We start from the raw sequence: 18,030 nt of genomic DNA, 5'->3' as shown, positions 1-18,030 counted from the left end.
CCTTCTCTGCCTTATAGGCCAAGGGTGTAAGGCAAGTGCAGAATTCAGTTCTGGGATATTATGTAACTGCTTAGGATTGCATCGCATGCTCTTCTTTAATGCAGTGTTTCTCTGCTCCTTTGCCAAAGGCTACCTCCAAAGTCTGTGGTTGGGAATCTGTCTGTCTTAATAGCCGGTGCTCTAACTCCCTCTCAAGCACAGTGCATTGTCCTGCAGCTTGGATACACTGAAGAAGAGTCAGAAACTAAACTCCAAGTGCCACCTCTATGCTAGTACTCTGCACATGCTATTTCAGTGCATTCTTCTTATATACTTAATCCTCACAATGCACCTTGCTCCCTTTCACAGATGAGTAATGCCCTGGCTCTAGTCTCAGAGCCTAACAAAGGTCACTCTGATGTTAAGAGCCCTTGGTCTTTCTACTGTGCTATGACTCCTTCATGGGTGTACTGGGAGCTGCTAAAGAGAATTCTTACCCTCACAGGTTGGCAAGGGTGAGGTCCACTGGCCGGAGCCAACACAGCGGAGTGTGTCCAAGCCCCTCACTCGGTACCCATGTTGGCACCTAAACTTGCAGCTGGAGCCATATGTAAAGGGGGCGAGTGGATGTACACAGTCCATGGTTCCACTGCCAGGGGCTTCCAAGCGCTGACACTGCACAGCTGGACAGAACAACCAAGGACAAAGAAAGAGAAAAGTATTGACGATGAGGGAAAACCACACCACAGGTGAAAAGCAATGGTAAACCGCCTGTGTAAGCAGAGGTGGGGCTCGGAAGACCGAAGGGTCAGGAGGCCCCAAGTGTCCAGACAGGGAGGATTATCTTCTGCAGGACTCAGATCTCCTAAGAGGGGGCTGGGGATTTAGCTCAGTGGCACAGCGCCTGCCTGGCAAGTGCAAGGTCTTGAGTTTGATTCCTGGTACCAGAAAAAAACCAAACCCCCCCAAAAAAATCAGATCTCCTAAGAACACAGATTACTCCAAGCTCTGCTTTCCTTCTCCCTCCCTTCCTCCCTTCCTTCCTTCCTTCCTTCCTTCCTTCCTTCCTTCCTTCCTTTCTTCCTTCCTTCTTTCCTTCTTCCCTCTTTCTTTCCCTCCCTCCCTCTTTCTCTCTTTCTCTCCCTCCTTTCTTTCCTTCTATTGCTAGTATTGGGGATTGAACTTGGCCTTTGCACTGAGCTATATCTCCAGCCCTTTAAAAAAACATTTTTAAAAATTTCTTTTGAGACAAGGTCTTGCTAAATTGCCTCATCCTCCCAGAGTGCTAGGATTATAGGCATATACCAAGCTTCCAAGCTCTACCCTAACAGCCTCTATTTCTTAAGCCTTTATAAACCTGTCCCAGTAGGTCTTCTAGTGTCTGTTTACAGATGTGGATGCTGCCCTCTTCCTTCTCATGTGGGATCTGTGAATGAGGCCATTCTGAAACTGTTCGTGGATTGAGTTTGGGAGAAGAGAATACTTTTTCATTTTGTTCATAGTAAAATCAGCCTCTTGCCTTTCTAGCCTGATAGCATTTTCTCATCCTAGATTTACCCAACTAGCTAGGGGCAGGTGGAAGGGGGATTAAATTTTGGCAGTTCAGGCCAACTTCTCCATAAGATGACCAGTTTTATTTACTCTCCCAGCCAGGAGTGTAGTAGCTATGTCCTAGGTCCTGACACTCCCCTTCACATGGGGGTTGGGGGTTCAACCCAGCCCAAGGATCTGCACTGTACCACCTCTGGCTCGACTCTGCAAATCTCTCTTCATGACTAAAGCTATACCTTTGCTGGTGCAAGGACACTGCAGAGCAAAGACAGGTCGGGCTTCCAGAGTGGTGATGGGAATTCTTGGGCAAGTCATGCACAGCACCTTGGAAGCCTTAGGATGCTGCTGCAGCTACACTTTCCTGAGTGACAGGCAAGGAGAGGCACTCGGTGCTTAAATGGCATTTTAAACAGCCATTTGCAAAGACCCAAACACCCTTGTTTTTCATTTAAAGAAGCTAAGGTTAATTTACCAAATTAATTGTCCAATAGCCACGTCCTCACCACTGCACTCTCATTACTTCGTGACTAACAAAGGAAAAGCAGAATCAGGAATTGGACTCACCACCTCTGTAGTTACAAAATACCTTGAAAATAAAATTTGTGTTGTTCTGGTTGACAAATAACAGGGATAACTAGACCTGGCCATTTAATGTCGATTTTCATTATTTCTCCCATTTTTGGATGGAGAAAGGTCATCCCCCCAGCTCTGCAAAATCCCCCTTACCAGTGAGGAAGGAAGGGATAAGGTGTACCTACCTACACACTGTGGAGGCTTATTTGTCCATATTCCAGAAGCCAGACATTTTGTCTCACTGGGCCCATCCAGCTCGTACCCTTCAGTGCAGTGGAAAGTGCACTCCGAGTTGAAAGAGAAGTTCCCCAGGGGGTGGTTGCAGTTCATGGATACGTGTGGAGGGAGACCAAATGCACCACACTCGTTAACTGTGAGGGACAAAATGTTGAAATTTTTCATTGTAGACTGAAAGACACTGTCAAATTTGCTGCAGGCAGTAACTCACTGTGTAGCTCCCTTTAGCCTGTCCTTCCAGACATTTCACCCACGCTGCCCATTCTTACTTGGCTCCTTCACATTGTCTGCATGTTGGGAAATAGTCATTCTTCTGCTGTTTTTAATTTCAGTCATGTAAAATTAGCCTGGCAAGGTTCTCTTAGTCTTGCCATTTTTATATTTCCTTTTTTGTCTGAAATTTCATGAGACATTTTTTGGGTGGTGGAATATTAAGGATTGAAGCCAGGCCTTGCACTAAACTACACCCACATGCTTTTTTTGTTTGTTTTAAGACAGGATCTCACTAAATCTCTAAATTCCCCATTCTAGGTTCCAACTTGTAATATTTCCTGCCTCATCCTCCAGGAGTGCTGAGATTACACGTGTAAACTGCCACTTCCTGCCATGAGTGAAGGCTCTCTACAAGAGTAAAGTAATTTTACCCAGACTGTCTAGTGATGATTGGATGGAGCAGACAGACAGACTTAAGCAGGGGCTTGCGACTAGTCTGAAAGTCACCAACCTGATTTACTTCCTGGCATCATCTGTGGCATTAGCCCAGTGGCCAAAATGTTACCAACAAAGCAGCAGCCTCACCGTATTCACACTCCGGCCCGTAGAAGCCTGGGTAGCAGGAGCAGGTGTAGTTCCCAATGGTCTCTATGCACTCCCCTTGTTGGCTGCAAGATGTGGGCTGGCAGGAGGCTGCAGGGATACAGATGGGTTAGAACCATGGGCATTGCTGCGATGGGCACAGACTCAGCCCCTCTCAGGCAGGAATGAGCTGGCCAGACAACAGACAGCAACAGTGCCATCTCCAGAGCCGCCTTGTCCCCTACAAAAGGCCCTGCAGGAGTTTGAGAGGAGTCCTGGCTCCTGGCTCCTGGTGCATTTAGCATTTCCTAAAGGAACAGTGCTGTGTGTGGACACAGAAGGCTGAACAGAGCCACAGAAGGCTGTCTGGACAGAGGAGCTCTTCTATGTGGTATGTTTGGGTTGCAGTTTTCTAACCAAGAGGATTAATGCCTCATACCAGATGTTGTAGCCTAGAGATAAGGAACCCGATATAGAGGAGGGACCACACTCTTAGGGTCTGAATCCTGGCTCTGCAGCAAACTCACTGTGTGGTCTTCAGAAGTTACTTCTCTGAGCCCAGCTTGCCCAGTATCAGGGCCTAATCCCTTCCATTTTTTGTTTGCTTGCTTCAAATCTATGCCCAATATCATATAATGAAAGAGCAGAGAAGCCAAATGTGATGCTTAGACCCTGCGATGACCAAGGGCAAACAATTTTAGGAGGTTTCATAGGTCTAAATATGTCAGATTGCTGAATATGTCATGTTTAGATGGTACAGTCCCTGGCTGACCTGCCAACCCTTCCTGGCTATCTGTGGCACTGAAAAGCAGGATAGAGAAGGACCAGGTTTCTTTCCTGCAAGAGACTGGTTGAGGGCCTACACATTTGGTAGAGGTTTAGCATTAGAACTGATACTGTGAATTAACTGAAAATATCCTTACTGTTTTTTTTTTCATTTATGAGGTCAGAGTGGGTGCTGGACTGTTTTCAAGTGGTCATTTCCTCTGCAGTAAGCCCTAGCACATGTTGGGATAGTTTTAGGGAGACATAGCCCAAGAAAGATAAGAACAGACCTTAGGATGAGCTCATATCCTATAAATGGCTATTAGTTAATGAATTAATATATGAACACATTATTTACAAAATAATACCTGATTACATGACAAGGAATTCATGAACATGTTTCCCTTACCTAGACAGCTTGGATGAGAAGAGAAAAAATGAAGGAGAATACTCTATGCTCTGTTCTGTTTAATACTGTGTATTGTTAAGCACCTCTGGGATAGCAAAATCTAAAGAATTTAGAACATATATAGCAGAGCATGGCATCTGTAAGGTGATTTTTCAAAGGTGCATCTGAGTACTGTATTCAGAACTCCCTTGCTTGGGAAAGTGCAGACTGTCCCTAGCCACTGCGTCATGTAATACAAAGGGTAGGACCCCTCCCCCACGGAAATATCAGGAAGATGCTGTCAAAGGCTTGTGGCCACAGGAAGACCATGCTTCCATGCACGTCTGCAACTCTGGACCTGGGAGAGGAGGGACTCAAACGCACTCCTGTGATCGCACCTGCAGCGCTTCATTTTCTACCTGGACTCCTCCCTCCCACCAAAGTTCAGTGAACCTGAAGCTGTTTTGCTTTTGAGGATGGTCTGTAAAGCATTTGTGATTCTTGGTCACATTCTCAAATTGTCTCACAAAAATGCTGAGCAAAGAATGTGTGGCACGGAGCTAAGAACACCAATTTTGGGGTCAACGTGCGTGTGAATCTGGCTTTAACAATAATTAACTCAGGACTGGGGGTCAAGAACTTAATAGCGCTGAGCACTTCCGGCTTCAACAAGACAAGAGTAATAGGAGGGCCTAAGTGATGAGCTGGACAGGAGGACTAAATGCAGAGAATACTAAATGAACAATGACACAAGAACAAGAGTAGCTAACAGCACAAAGTAACTGTAGCACCGGAACATCTTGGCAGTCTGTAGGTATTACAGCAGTGTCTCTTAGGGGTAGCACTAAATTCCCTCCCAATTTATGATGTGTGATTGAAAACCACAGCGAATGTTTAAATTTCAAGTAAAAACTTATTACAGTAGAAAACATATTACCATTACCACCCCCCATACTCCCTTTTTAAAATGCAGCCCACTTTCCTGGCCACTTTCTGAAGTAATTCTGGGAGTCTTTTGACCTTGTCTTTCGTTATGCTGTGGTGGCCGTCTTGGTGTCCTCAATGATTAAAAAGGTTCACCTTTTATGGTCATTTTAACTTTGGGGAAGAGCCAGAAGTCATATGGTGCCAGATCTGGAGAATAAGTTGGATGAGGAACACCGTGATGTGTTGCTGAGCCTGCCTTTCTATTAGATGGCATCAACAACTGAATTCATAGTGATTTTTGTCATACCCAGTAAAGAGTCTCTGTAAGGAAGACTTCCAGGACCACTCAGAAAATGGCAAGGATGATGGGCTAAGTGTGTTTGAATAGAGGGAGAGTGTTTTCAGGGGCTGAAGGGCAATGTGGCATGTACTATAATATTTTTCTTTTAAAATGTAAACAGTCACTCTATATTTTGATCACCACTGTATATCCTCCCTTACACTAGGGCATACTGGTGAGGAAAACTCACTGGCCATGTCCAACTTGTGGGCCATGGGGCGCTTACCTTTTTTAAAAATGTTATACTAAAATATTTTAAAAGGAAGTTGTGTTATTTAAATACCTTAACTCTACTGTATATTTTATATGCTGTCCAAGGCAACTCCTCTTCATTCAGTGTGGCCCAAGCGACCAGGGGTTGGACACCCAGAATCTAGACCTAAAACTGAAGCAATGAGTTTGCAGCCCTAACTTTGTTTCTGCCCTCATCCATGACCTTAAGAAGCTAGAACATCCCGGGTCTCTATTTCACCAGGTATAAGTTGCCAGGTGATATTTAAAATCCCCTCTAGTTAAACAGCCAACTAGCCTTCTTTAACCCTGCTGTTAGATTCGGTAAGGTGCTCAATCACACTGCTTAACAGGCTACTCTGGGGTTTTGTGTCCCTGCTCACTGACTGCATGTCAGCAGCGAGGCAGGCCTGGCGTTTTACCAGCTATGACTCCATGGAGAGGGCCCCACCTGTGTAGCACAAGGCCCGCTTCCTTTTGGAGCAGGGCTCGTCGTTCCACTTGCCAACGGCATCCTGCCGCTTGATGTACATCTCCACGCAGTCTTGGTTGTTCCCCTTGTTGTTGGGTTCATTGTCGGCCCAGTTCTCTGCCTCGTCTGTGAGGGGCTTTTTGGTTCCCACCCAGGTCCACGTATTATTGATCTTCCGGATCCCAATCCAGTAGTACGAGCTGTGGTAGGGTATGACTTCATTGAGGTAGGCGATTTCATTTTTATTCTGGATGGCCACTAAGTCTGTGTAGTGCCTCTGACAGAACATCCGGGAATGATTCCATGAGTACGTCTTTGTGGTATAATTATAGGTCCATGCTGCCACTTCCTTCTGATTAGTTAGCTCTAGAGCAGAGAAAGATGAATACCACTTTAGTATCCCTGCCCAGAAGGAGCCTGTGGCCCTAAGCACACTTCTGTGGAGTCAGAGGAATTTATGACCAGATGATGAATGCCAAAAACATGACTATTTTAGGTGGAATGTGGTTATCTTAAGGAAAAAGAATGGTTTCTAAGTTTCATCTAAAAGTATATGTAAAGTCAGAATAGGAAAATGTCTTCTTGTGAAGATTCTTCATACTAAAGATTTGGAATCATAAAATACTACAGTTGGAAGGGCAGATGAATAGATAAGGAAAATGTAGTAATATATGCAATGGAATACTATTCAGCCACAAAGAAGGATAACTTTAAGTCATACATAGGAAAATGGATGCACTTTGGTACCATATTACTAAATGAAATAAACCAGGCACCACAGGTTAAGTATCACACAGTTTCTCTAATATGAGAGACCCAATGTATAAATAGTTAAAAGAACAAAATAAAAGAGAGATGGTAAAAATCAGGGAAGAAGACTGTATGGAAATTGGGAGGGAATATGAGGAAGGATGGAGGAGTGGGAAGGGGAGCAAAGTGGGAGTAAAACTCATCAAGAGCCTTGTGTATATGTACCAACTCCCTAAACTGAATGGAGCCATAATGTACCTCAGACATGTACTATTTTTTTTAAAGCTGCTATATTTGGAAGGGCATTTAGAGGCCACTGAATTTTCTCCTCTCCTTTTATAAATGAAGGAGATATATTAAGTAATTTTCCCAAGCTCAGATTTAATGACACCTAAAACATCTGGTGTCAGGTCCTGCTTTTCAGAGGGAAAAAGATGCTGTGCCGTGTGGACCTGCTCGCTGGAGGAGGCTTGCTGCCTGGTGTTATTTACACTGTTAGTCTCATGGAACTCCCACTTCCCTGCCTTTGCACATAGCCTTGCTGCTGTCCCTGTACCTGGCAAACCTTCCTCTCCCTGCGCTCCTTGACCCGCCCAGACAAGCTGGGTGTTTCTCCTTCCAGGCTCGCACTGTACCACACTGTGCCTCCCCTGCCCTGACTGCCATCCACTGGAGGGCCTGTCACTGTGATATGGTCCCTACCTGTGGGATTGGGCATCCCTGATGGTCTCTTTTTAAATCTGGGTCCTTAGCACCAAGCAGAGCCCTTGGCACTTAGTAGACATTGCATAAATGTTTGTGGCATGAGTGACACCCAGCAGGTTGTGGCAGAGCCAGAATCAGAAGGAAGATGTGATTCCCAGGCTTATGCTCACCCCACTTCTCTTGGCTGCTTTTCCTTGACAAATGACCCCACTTCCTTCATGCCTGCTTACTCACTTGTTAAAATGGGCCCTTCTTTACGAGTGTTTGTGATACCAGTGAAATACAGAATGTGCCCTTCAGAGGTATAAAGGCCCTGGAATGTTGTTATTGCAGCTTGCGGGGCCTCATCGGGGCGAGGGAGACCAGTTCTCAAGCAACGAGGTGCACAAGGCAGCAGTCTGGCCTGGAAATGGCTCTGTTTCCTGTTTACGAAGCCTTATTTCTTCTCAGCTTTCTCCCCTATTGCCTGTGTGGGAATCACTCACATTTCTACCTTCCTCCCTGAGAGTGCTGGCGTTGTTCTACCTTAAGATTTTATTTGGATGTGGCCAGTGCTGCGCAAGGACTTTCATAGATGTAGGTAACATAAAGATGAATGTATTAATATTATATATTACAACATCTTCTTTGACCTCAAAGAAATTATTTTTAAAAAATTCAGCCATTATGTGTGTCTCTAAAGGTATCGTAGGCCTGTGCTACCGTGGTCCGGATGTATCAGTTTGCTTCTGAAGTCTTTTCTAGTAGCATAATGGTATTGAGTGTGTTTTGTTCCAAGAATCTGGACTTGGAAAATTTTCCCATTTACAGCTGGCTGTGATCCTCAACTTTTCCCATTTACTCTGGACTCTACACAAATTATTCTGGACCTGGTGAAGAGTTAGCCTCAAGCTTACCAGAGATAAAGGCAGCAAACCAGAGGAGTTGGGTAGCTGTGAAGACTGCTCCTTGGAATCTCAGGTTCCAAGTGGCTTTTAGGCAGTTGGCCTGAAACAAGAAAACAAAAGTTCCTCTTAGGCTAGGATGTATGTACAACTAACTTCGCCAAAAAAATTCACTTAGGAATCATTAGTTGAGATAATTTGTCTGTCTCCACGGGAAGGATAGAGCAGGCCCTCTGCTTCCCCCTGGTATCTCACTGTTCTCCCCTTAATTCCTTGTACACATGGACCTGGTTACAAGCCTGAGGACAGAGCATATTTCTTTCTTCAGAACAAGTATTTATTAAGTAACTATTTTGTGCTGCCATTGTTTTTTTAAGGTACATTCTTAACATCTTAGTGTAAGAAAAAACACTAAGCACACCAACATGGCTATCATTATTATCTAATAATCTTCCTTTCCGAACTGGTGTGTCATACCCAAGAGCAATAGGAAGTCACAGTTTCCATCTAGGAGTTTGTGAATATTGACTTTGAGTGTTTGTGTACTTATAAGCTAGAACACTAATCAGCTGACCTCTGTAGGACCTGTGATCAAACACTGAAAATATGCTAACATTATGATTTATGGTACTTGCTGTTTATTTCCTCAATATTCCCTTAGAGGGCCATTCGAACCCACTGACTTTTCCTTGTGTGTGCTGTAGCACCAGCAGTTATTACTACAACATTCTACTCAGTACCCCAAAAGAACTATCACAAGTGCACAGCAGAAATCTTCAAACCAGGATGACCCTGACTTCTCCTAGATGCAAGGAGAGTGTTAATTAAATCTACATTTAGAGCTCAACTTTTACATGTGTATTTTCCTAAAAGCTATCTGCCTAAACACTGGGGAGCGTGTGAGGAGGTAAGAGGGTGCAGCTCCTGACTTCCTATTGCTATGCCCAGATCTACTCACTGCTTCCTGTTTTAACTTGTTTGTTTAAACTTTTAAATAAGATTTGGTTTAAGCAAAACAACCCAAGACAAGCTGCTGTTTCCCATTTTACTTTTTTTGCTTATTTATTTAAGCTCATAAATATTTCATTTGAATATAATTTCCTCAAAAGATTCTCCATTAGGGGCTGGGGATTTAGCTCACCGGCAAAGCGCCTGCCTGACAAGCGCAAGGTCATGAGTTCGGTTCCCGGTACCGGAGAAAAAACCAAAAAAAAAAACAAACAACAAAAAAAAAGATTCTCCATCATACCAAACAAAACTGAGAGAGAGAGAGAGAGAGAAAGAGAGAGAGAGAGAGGCGATTGTGTTCAAGGCACAGCATGTAAGAAAGAAAAGTGTATGTCAATGTGTGCCCCCTGCCTTAATATCCTCATACCTCTCTGTTTTTTAAATTCACCAGATACAAAGACTCACCTCTCACAGATTATTTCAGAGCTATAGAGACTGTCAGGATTACTTAACATTACTCCGGTACTCTGCTGCAAGCCTTTTGGACTGTCATGCTCAAAATGGGGTGGCTACCACTCCCTGGCAGTGAGACTCAGGGAGTCTAAGGGTTTTGTCCCTGCTGCCTTGCCCTGTGTACATCACGTTAACATAGTGAGTCTTATTCTCGCGAGGTGCATGAAGTTTGAAATTAATAAGGAGTCTTCAAGAAATCTGTGTGGCCGGGAATAAGCATAGCATCTGCCTGGCAAGCACAAGGTCCTGAGTTCGATTCCCAGTACTTCCCCCCCCCCAAAAGAAATCTGCACCAACAGTTTTTTAGGGAACTTTAAAAGGCTTGTGGAGTCACTACTTCTGTCCGTGTCGAATGGATCCAGGCTCAAATCTGTGTGAATCATAAGGCAGCCTTTTGACTCAGTGACAGCTGATGGGCCTTGTGCAGGTGGATGGAGAATGATGAGGCCTAGAAACTTTCCATAAGGAGTAATTTTCCACCGAAACTCCCTAGGGTGGCTGGGCTTATCAGATCTGCCCCTATCCTTCAGTACAGCCTTCAGGGTAGTGGGTCTCGGAGGCTGAGGAGTTGAGACTCTGTTAAGCTAGTGATGTATTACAGCAAGAGGAAATGCCTCTCCGGGAGGAGCAGCCCAGTACTCTGCTAATCTTAATGCTCTCTGGCAGCCTGGCTTACACCGGAAGTTGCTGGAAAAGCGTCTGAGACAGGGTCTCTAGAATAACATCCTGTGCCTGTGTAAACCTCTATTAAGGCCATGGGTACATTTGCTGTTACTTTCTGAGGGAGCTAAAAGGGACTGCAGGGTGAAGAGAGGGTAGAGAGAAAGCAGGAGTGAGTGTTCGCCCTTGACCGCCCTTTTCGGAGGGGAGGTGGTGAATCCAGCAAGAGTGCCCTAGCTTCCTGACAGCCACAGAAAGAGAGTCCTGTTCTGTCCGTGCGATAGACCACAGCTGGGCCCTGTCCGAGTCAAACAGTGCCACTACTTGACCCCTTAACCATCTGCCCTGGTCCCTTTGCCCTCTTGCCCATGGCCCTACTGTTCTTCCAAATGCTCCTTGAACTTTACAAGAACGTGCTAATTACCGTACCAAGAGAAGACTTTCCACCCTTGTTTTCCTTGACCTTCCTGTAATGATACTTTGACTACTTCCTTTGACCTGAAAGCTGTTCAAGGCTCTTCTCTTGGTTCTTCTCTAGCGTCCTAGAAATTGTTCTGAGCCTTCGTCTGAATCTACTTCAATCTTCTGCCTTCTCTTGCAGAGATAAGGCTGCCCTTGGGTTCTGGCCTTCATGACCCTATTTGATTCTCATTTTTCTCTTTTCCCTCAGACTCCTTATGGTCCTCTCTTTGCCAGAGGCCCTCAGTAAGCCTCTCTATATCTGATATCTCATCTGAGTGTGAGGTCCACAACCCAAATGCACAGCAAACGTCAGCTGTCAGGGACTCTTTAAGGCAAGGACTAGGAGGTAGAACTGAATTGCCAGCCATGGTAGAGCAAAGGCTTGATGCTTAATGTTTAATAAGCATTTTATGGGTGAATGGATGGATGGATGGATGGCTGAATGATGAATCATGAATGAATGAAGGAAGGAATAACAGAATAAAGGCAGAGAAGATAGAAACATGCTTAATAGGAAATATTGGAAAAATAAGTGATAATTATAAGTACCTAAGGTTATAGTAGAGATGACATCAGAGTGGAAGTGAACTGTGATTAGAATACCATAAAAAGCTGTAACATTCTTGCCATTTCCTCTCCCCACAATGTAAAGTAGCAGATATGTAGGAAGAACAAGTCTACAGACCAGACTGAGACATGAGGACTAGAAGTAGTGAAATGGGACTATACATGGGATTCATCCTAAGTGAGTAGATTTAATGATTCTCTGCATGTGGGCATGGGCATGGTTATGGAAATTGAACTCAGGGCCTTGCACATGCAAGGCAAGTGCTGTTAGCCGCATCCCCACCCCTTCGCAAAAAATTTTATTTTGACACTGGTCTTTTTAAATTGCTCAGCCTGGCCTTGAAATTGTGATCCTCCCACCTTACCCAGAATTGGTGAGATTATAGGCATGCATCACGATGTCCAGCCTGGATTTTAGCTATTCTTACCAAAAAGCAAAAAAAAAAAAAAAAAAAAAACAGGCAGCTACGTGAGATGATGGATACTATTTTTCTTCATATTGACAAACATTTTACTATCTATCTATATCACATATAGGTAGTGTTTTCCATTATTTATTTATTTCCGTAAGTGTTGGTTGCTTAAGTGTCTAAAATATATCACGCATTTTTCTAGGGACCAGAATTAAAATGCTGAAAACATGCAGAATTCCTGTCCTCCAAGAAGATACATTCTGTTGAGAGAAAGACAATAAAACAAACACCAGCAAATATACAACAGTACTACACAAGTAAACGTGAAAACACCAGACAGAAATGCGTGTTAGAGAATTACAGTGGGGTTATTTGATAAAGTGACTTATGTCAGACAGGAAGGTCAAGACACACTACCTATGGAGATGGTGGTTAAGCCAGCAGCAGAATGGCCAGAAAAAAACTACCTGGTGAGAAACAGGAGGAAGAGCATTAAAGGCAAAGGAAAAAGCTAGTTCAAAGCTTTAATGTGGGAGCAAAGAATGGAATGTTCGAAGAACATGAAGACATTAGTGGGGCTGGAATGAAATGACAGAGGGGAGAAGATGACAAGAAGCTAGCTGACAGAGCGTTCCAGACATTGGGAGCCAAAGCAGGGTGAGATTTTATTCTAAGTGCAGTAATAAGCAGGGGAGTATTTTAGGAGAGATAGTGATGCAGTCTGAATTATGCTGAAAATTGGGGCATCCTAGAGGTTAAGTGGAAAGGTATTTTGGGGCCAAATCGTTGGGGCCTTAAAAACCAGTCAGCAAGGGGGATCCAGGTAAAGGTTCTGAACAGAAGGGTATCATGACCAGATCTATCTGACAGTGGTTTTTTTAAAATAAATTAAAAGCAGGAAATTTGAGCTTCATAAACAAGAGGCTATTGCAATTTTCCTAGTGGGAGTTAAAGAAGGCCTGGCTTGTGCTGGGGTCAGTGGGAATGAAGAGGGGAGGAGGTGTGAGAGTTTTGGGGGATGCAAAGTATACATCCTGCTAGTAGCAAAACCTCAGATGTTACAAAACATTACACCTGTTCTAATATCAATTTCCTTAAATTTCTGGGTGGTGGTGTGGCACAGATATCAACAGCCCCATTTTAAAGGTAGAAAATGAAACATAGCAAGAAAAGAGGTTGTCTTGAGGCGAAACAGCAAATTACATATAAAGACAGGGGCCCATGTTATCAATATTTAGAATCAAAGCACATATTTAAATTAGACTACTGGTCATCATTCTTTAGGGTAAAACATTGGTATTGAAAGCAAAGTAACATATTTAAATCATTTTTTAAAAAAGTCTGTCGAGCCATAGTTATAAATAAATATAAATACAAAGGATTTATTCTGTAATTAACTTTGTTAAATTTCTGTTTTGTTTTTCTATTAGAAAGATTAGACCCCCAGGAGGCAAAGCAATGAATATAATTGATGAAACTAACATGCACTGCCCTCCAGGGTTAGTTCTAGAGGCTTCTCAGTAGCACCTATTCTGTAATAAGACATTTGACTTCTCAGAATTTAATTAATAAGCTTCCAAGTGCAGACCTCTGAAGATACATATTCTAAGAGCTTCTGGGAAGCTCATGGAAGTGTTAACCAATCAAGTACATTTTTAAAAACATGCATGAAATGAGAAGAACTGAAAAAACAGGTAAGATGGGTAAGAGCTGTAAGTGGAAAGGAATCCAGACCTACTCCTTGGCCCCCTAAGGCCTTCACTGAGATCAGCATCATTTAACTGTAAATCTCAATCAAAAGCTTCTCTGAGATCTGATTAAAAATATCCCACCACATAGACCTTAACTTCACGTTCTTAGGTCCTAGAAGGTAACTGAAGCCACTCTCTGAATGTAAATAAAGCTTAAACCAGCAAGTTGAGCCTGAACCCTAAGAGCTGAATGTGCTTGTGGGTGTGTGGTGGGAGAGGTCATGCCTAGGAAATACTGAAAGCACTCCCAGGGCTGGGGTCCTTGGCACTGTATTGCAGAGTTCCAGCCTAGTCATGGGATGCCAGTAGAAGAGCTGCTGAGCATAAAATGCAGGAGGTGATACAGTGGGGTTCTCCTAGGAGCCACATGGAGGTCTGTGCACTCCTATGGTTGTCTATAAAAGTGAGTGTTTATGTGCATGTTTGTATTTTCATTTAGTAAGAGGAATTATACCTGTCATCAGAACCCCAAAGAGCTCTCTGATCCAGAACATTTGTATCTTTGAAATAGAGGTAGATTCCAAATAGAATGGAAGGAAAAAAGAAATTAACTGCTCATTCATTTCAGTTGACCAGTACAGGATGACATGCAAAAAGATAAGACAAAGGGATCCACATTCTTAGGTCATTGTTATTCAAGTTTAGGGCAGGCTCAGACTCCTTCCTCTTATCTTCTTCATCCTCTTATCCCTGTTTTTCCCAACACAGAACACTCTCACTGTAAGTATTTGAAAGGGTGCTACAGGAGAGTAGAAAGAAAAGATGACTCAGGTATAAGCTCTCCTTTGTTCCGGAGTTCCAAAGGAAGGTGTCCAGGCCAGAGCTCTGTCTGGTACTTCCCTACCCACAGACAGCAGGAATTTGGATTCTGGGTATCTTAGTTACTTTTCTCGTTGCTGGGACAAAATACCCAACACCTGCAAGTTAAAGGAGAGGTTTGTATTGGCTCACAGTTTGTGGAGGTTTCAGTTGGCTGGCTCTAAGGCAGGGCAGCAGGCAGAGAAGAACTGCTCATGGCATAGGAAGCAAGATGCAGAGAGAGAGGTCAAGCAGGAGCCGGGAAAGTAGACAGACCCTTCCAGATCATGCCCAGAGTAACATGCCTCTTCTGATTAATCTCACCTCCCAAGAGCAGGTCAGCTGTAAGCCCCCAGAGCCAATCACCTTCAAAAAGCCCAACCCATGAGTCCACAAGCCTTGTGGGGGCACCTAGCTATAAACCGTAACACTGAGACTATGTAGGATCTTCCCATAAATTGGGGGTAAAATTGGAAATAGTCTAGCAACATGACTTCATTTGGAGCAATTTTATTGACTTCAGAATGCCTAGTTATCTTTGATCTTCTCTGGATCTCAAACCTTGTTATACACCAAGAATTTTCTGTTTTACTTCACATGAATAGCTGACATTTATTAATCACTTGTGCCGGAATCAGACCTATATGCTTTTCAGTAAATCTTATTTAATTTTCACAATGAAGATCTGAAGTAGGATACTATTACTATAACATACAGAAGAGGAAAGTAAGTCACTAACTGAATAGATAAGAAAGAAATAGAAATCATGCGCACAGTTTAGGTCAGTCCCAAAAAACTCCTGGGGCCTGGAGAAAGAAATAGGAGGGCTGGAAATTAGAAACCATTTCACTGTTGCTTGTCTTGGTGGACTTGGTGAGCTTTCCATTTAGCTCACAGAAAAGAGCAGTCCTGGGAAAGGGGAAGGCAGGTTTACCAAGATCTACTCCTCTCAGAGAGTCTGTATGAGTTCTAGTAGAAAAACAACAGCTGTGGACTCCACGGACCACAGATCAAGACCCTGAGACCATCAGCTCTACCAATGCACCCTTCAGTAAAACACTTAACCTCTGCAAACCACCTTGGCTTTATTTGTAAAATGGAAATAGCCTCGACTCATAAGGATGTTGGGAGGATCAGTGTAGATAGCAAATTTAGAAATGCAGTATGATCCCAGCTACTGAGGAAACTGAGGCAGAAGGATCGTGAGTTCAAGACCAACACAGTGAGAACCCATCTCAAAAAGACAAAAGAAATACTTGCAAATTCCAACAGGCAATTCAACATAAAACTCCATGGCTATTGCTGTTCCTCCTTTTCTGAGCCTTTATCTGCCCGATCCAGCCCCAAACCACTTCAACTCATCCACTTCTCACAAAAAAGGAAAAATGAACTTACCATCTCCTCTGTACTCTGCTGGCTTTCTGCCTTCTCCCCAGCCCAGACTTCTTTCTTATAGTCTCGCTGCTCCCGTCGGTGTCAGGCTGCTTACAAAAACTACTTCCTATTTGCTTTCCAGAAATTCACTGCCTTTCCCAGCCTTTCCCATTAAGCTACAGTGTTGATAATTTAGGGCCAGTGTTGGCAACTTCGAAAAGGCAGTTGCCAAGGATGCAGGGGTCATCCCTTTTCACGGAAGATGGTCTGGAGACAGGGACAAGTGTGAATCAACTCTGGACATCCCAGGCTGAGCCAAGCAGGGCGGGACCCAAACCCGCAGGGGTCAGGTTTCCTTTGATTAAGATAAGAGTCCCAATTTAAACTCACACATTGGGGAGACTTGCTTTGTGTTAATCAAAAAGTCCAAGCGTAAATTCCAGTCATTGTGAAATGGCAGTGAATGTTTATAATTCCATCAGACTTCTGAGGGAATAGAGCAAAAAATAGAAACAAAAAATAATTGGGTAAAAAAGGGGAAAATCCGCTCAAGGATTTTTGGCATTTCCAGAAGATGGTTGAACACAGTTTTGAAGTGACATGTAAAGGAGATACAGGCCTTTTGAAAGGAACTCTGGAAATTTTCAAGGGGAAAAAAAATGTAAAAATGGAATGGTTAGTATTTCTTCTCATGGAGTATGTGGGACTAAAAGACTGTTGTCACAATGATTAAGACCTGGGTTGTGGGGCTGGGGATTTAGCTCAGTGGCACAGCACCTGCCCAGCAAGCGCAAGGTCGTGAGTTTGATTCCCAGTACCCGCCCCCCAAAAAACCAAAAAAAACCTGGGTTGTTATTAAACCTGGCAACACCATGGGGTATACATTAAGTAATTACTTAAGCCCTCTTTACCTCTCACCTGTGAATCGAAATGATAATCAGAGCTCACCTCACAAGGAGACTGTAGTATTAAATGTGTTCATACATGGAGAGAGTTTAAAATAATATCAGGCATACAGGTAGCACTTGGTTATCACTATTACTTTTGTCAGACAGCGAAATGCAGTACCAAGTATAGTATCAAGTCCGAAAACCGTAACTCCAGTTTATCCTCTAGGATCTGGGTGCTATTCTTCCTTCATTCCATGATTGTGATAGATTGTAAATAGGCACTTCATGGATAGATTTTTTTCTTTTTGAGACAGAGTCTCACTGTGTAGCCCAGGCTGGCTTTCAATATGGCAGCAATCCTGCCTCAGCCTCTGGAATGCTGGGATTACAGCACCATCACATCCAGCATGGGTAGATTTTTAAATGGGATAAAATGGAAAGATCTGGAAGAAATTCTAAGGGTAAAGATTAATTTAGAAGCATGGAGCAGCATTTGAACTTTAGGTTTTGGCCCGCAGAAAAAGGGGTTAAGTACATAGTAGAAGTAGAAAGGGTGGTGCAGGAGGTGGTCATGAGTAATGGATGTGGAGAAATAAGGGGAGCTGGAAAAGGGGAAGGGATGGGCAGTCTGTGAAGCAGCATGATGTGAGGTTCAGCGTCCAGAGCCGAAAGCCAGACTGCCTGGCTCCACCACCCCTCAACTCTTGAGTTGTCAAATTACTAATCATTCTGTGACTCAGTTTCCTTTGTTGCATGAGTACCTAGGGATGATAATCACCAAACACATACAAGTGTGAGGACAATTAAACTTAAAGTGTTTGGAACAGTTCCTGCCACATTGTAATTGCAATATTAGCTAGTATTTTTTTTTTATTTAAACTTGCCTCCATTTCCTTCTGTTCTAATTTTTACACTGTAATCTCTGGTTGGGCATTGTCTTATTATTTTTTTAAATTCTCAGCTAAGGGGGCTGGGGATTTAGCTCAGCGGCAAAGCGCCTGCCTGGCAGGTGCAAGGTCGTGAGTTCGGTTCCTGGTACCGGAGAAAAACCAAAAAA

The 18,030-nt window shown here is 43.5% G+C and overlaps 1 protein-coding gene across 1 annotated transcript in view; it reads right to left on the bottom strand.

Moving 5' to 3' along the window:
- Selp (selectin P (granule membrane protein 140kDa, antigen CD62)) overlaps window positions 1-16,479 on the bottom strand; it is a 34,500-nt gene extending 18,021 nt beyond the window's left edge. Inside the window, exons 1-6 of the mRNA XM_005398187.2 lie at window positions 16,105-16,479; window positions 8,610-8,700; window positions 6,238-6,624; window positions 3,139-3,246; window positions 2,289-2,474; window positions 477-662 (exon numbers count right to left, since the gene is read on the bottom strand). Of these exons, the coding sequence (XP_005398244.1) occupies window positions 477-662; window positions 2,289-2,474; window positions 3,139-3,246; window positions 6,238-6,624; window positions 8,610-8,700; window positions 16,105-16,107 (961 nt within the window). The 5' untranslated portion in view covers window positions 16,108-16,479. The remainder of the gene's footprint in view (window positions 1-476; window positions 663-2,288; window positions 2,475-3,138; window positions 3,247-6,237; window positions 6,625-8,609; window positions 8,701-16,104) is intronic.
- Window positions 16,480-18,030: the final 1,551 nt, after the last annotated feature.

The sequence above is a fragment of the Chinchilla lanigera genome, unplaced genomic scaffold (genome assembly GCF_000276665.1).
Source record: "Chinchilla lanigera isolate Chin_1 unplaced genomic scaffold, ChiLan1.0 scaffold00061, whole genome shotgun sequence".
Lineage (NCBI taxonomy): Eukaryota > Metazoa > Chordata > Mammalia > Rodentia > Chinchillidae > Chinchilla > Chinchilla lanigera.
This window is presented reverse-complemented; position numbering and strand designations above follow the sequence as displayed.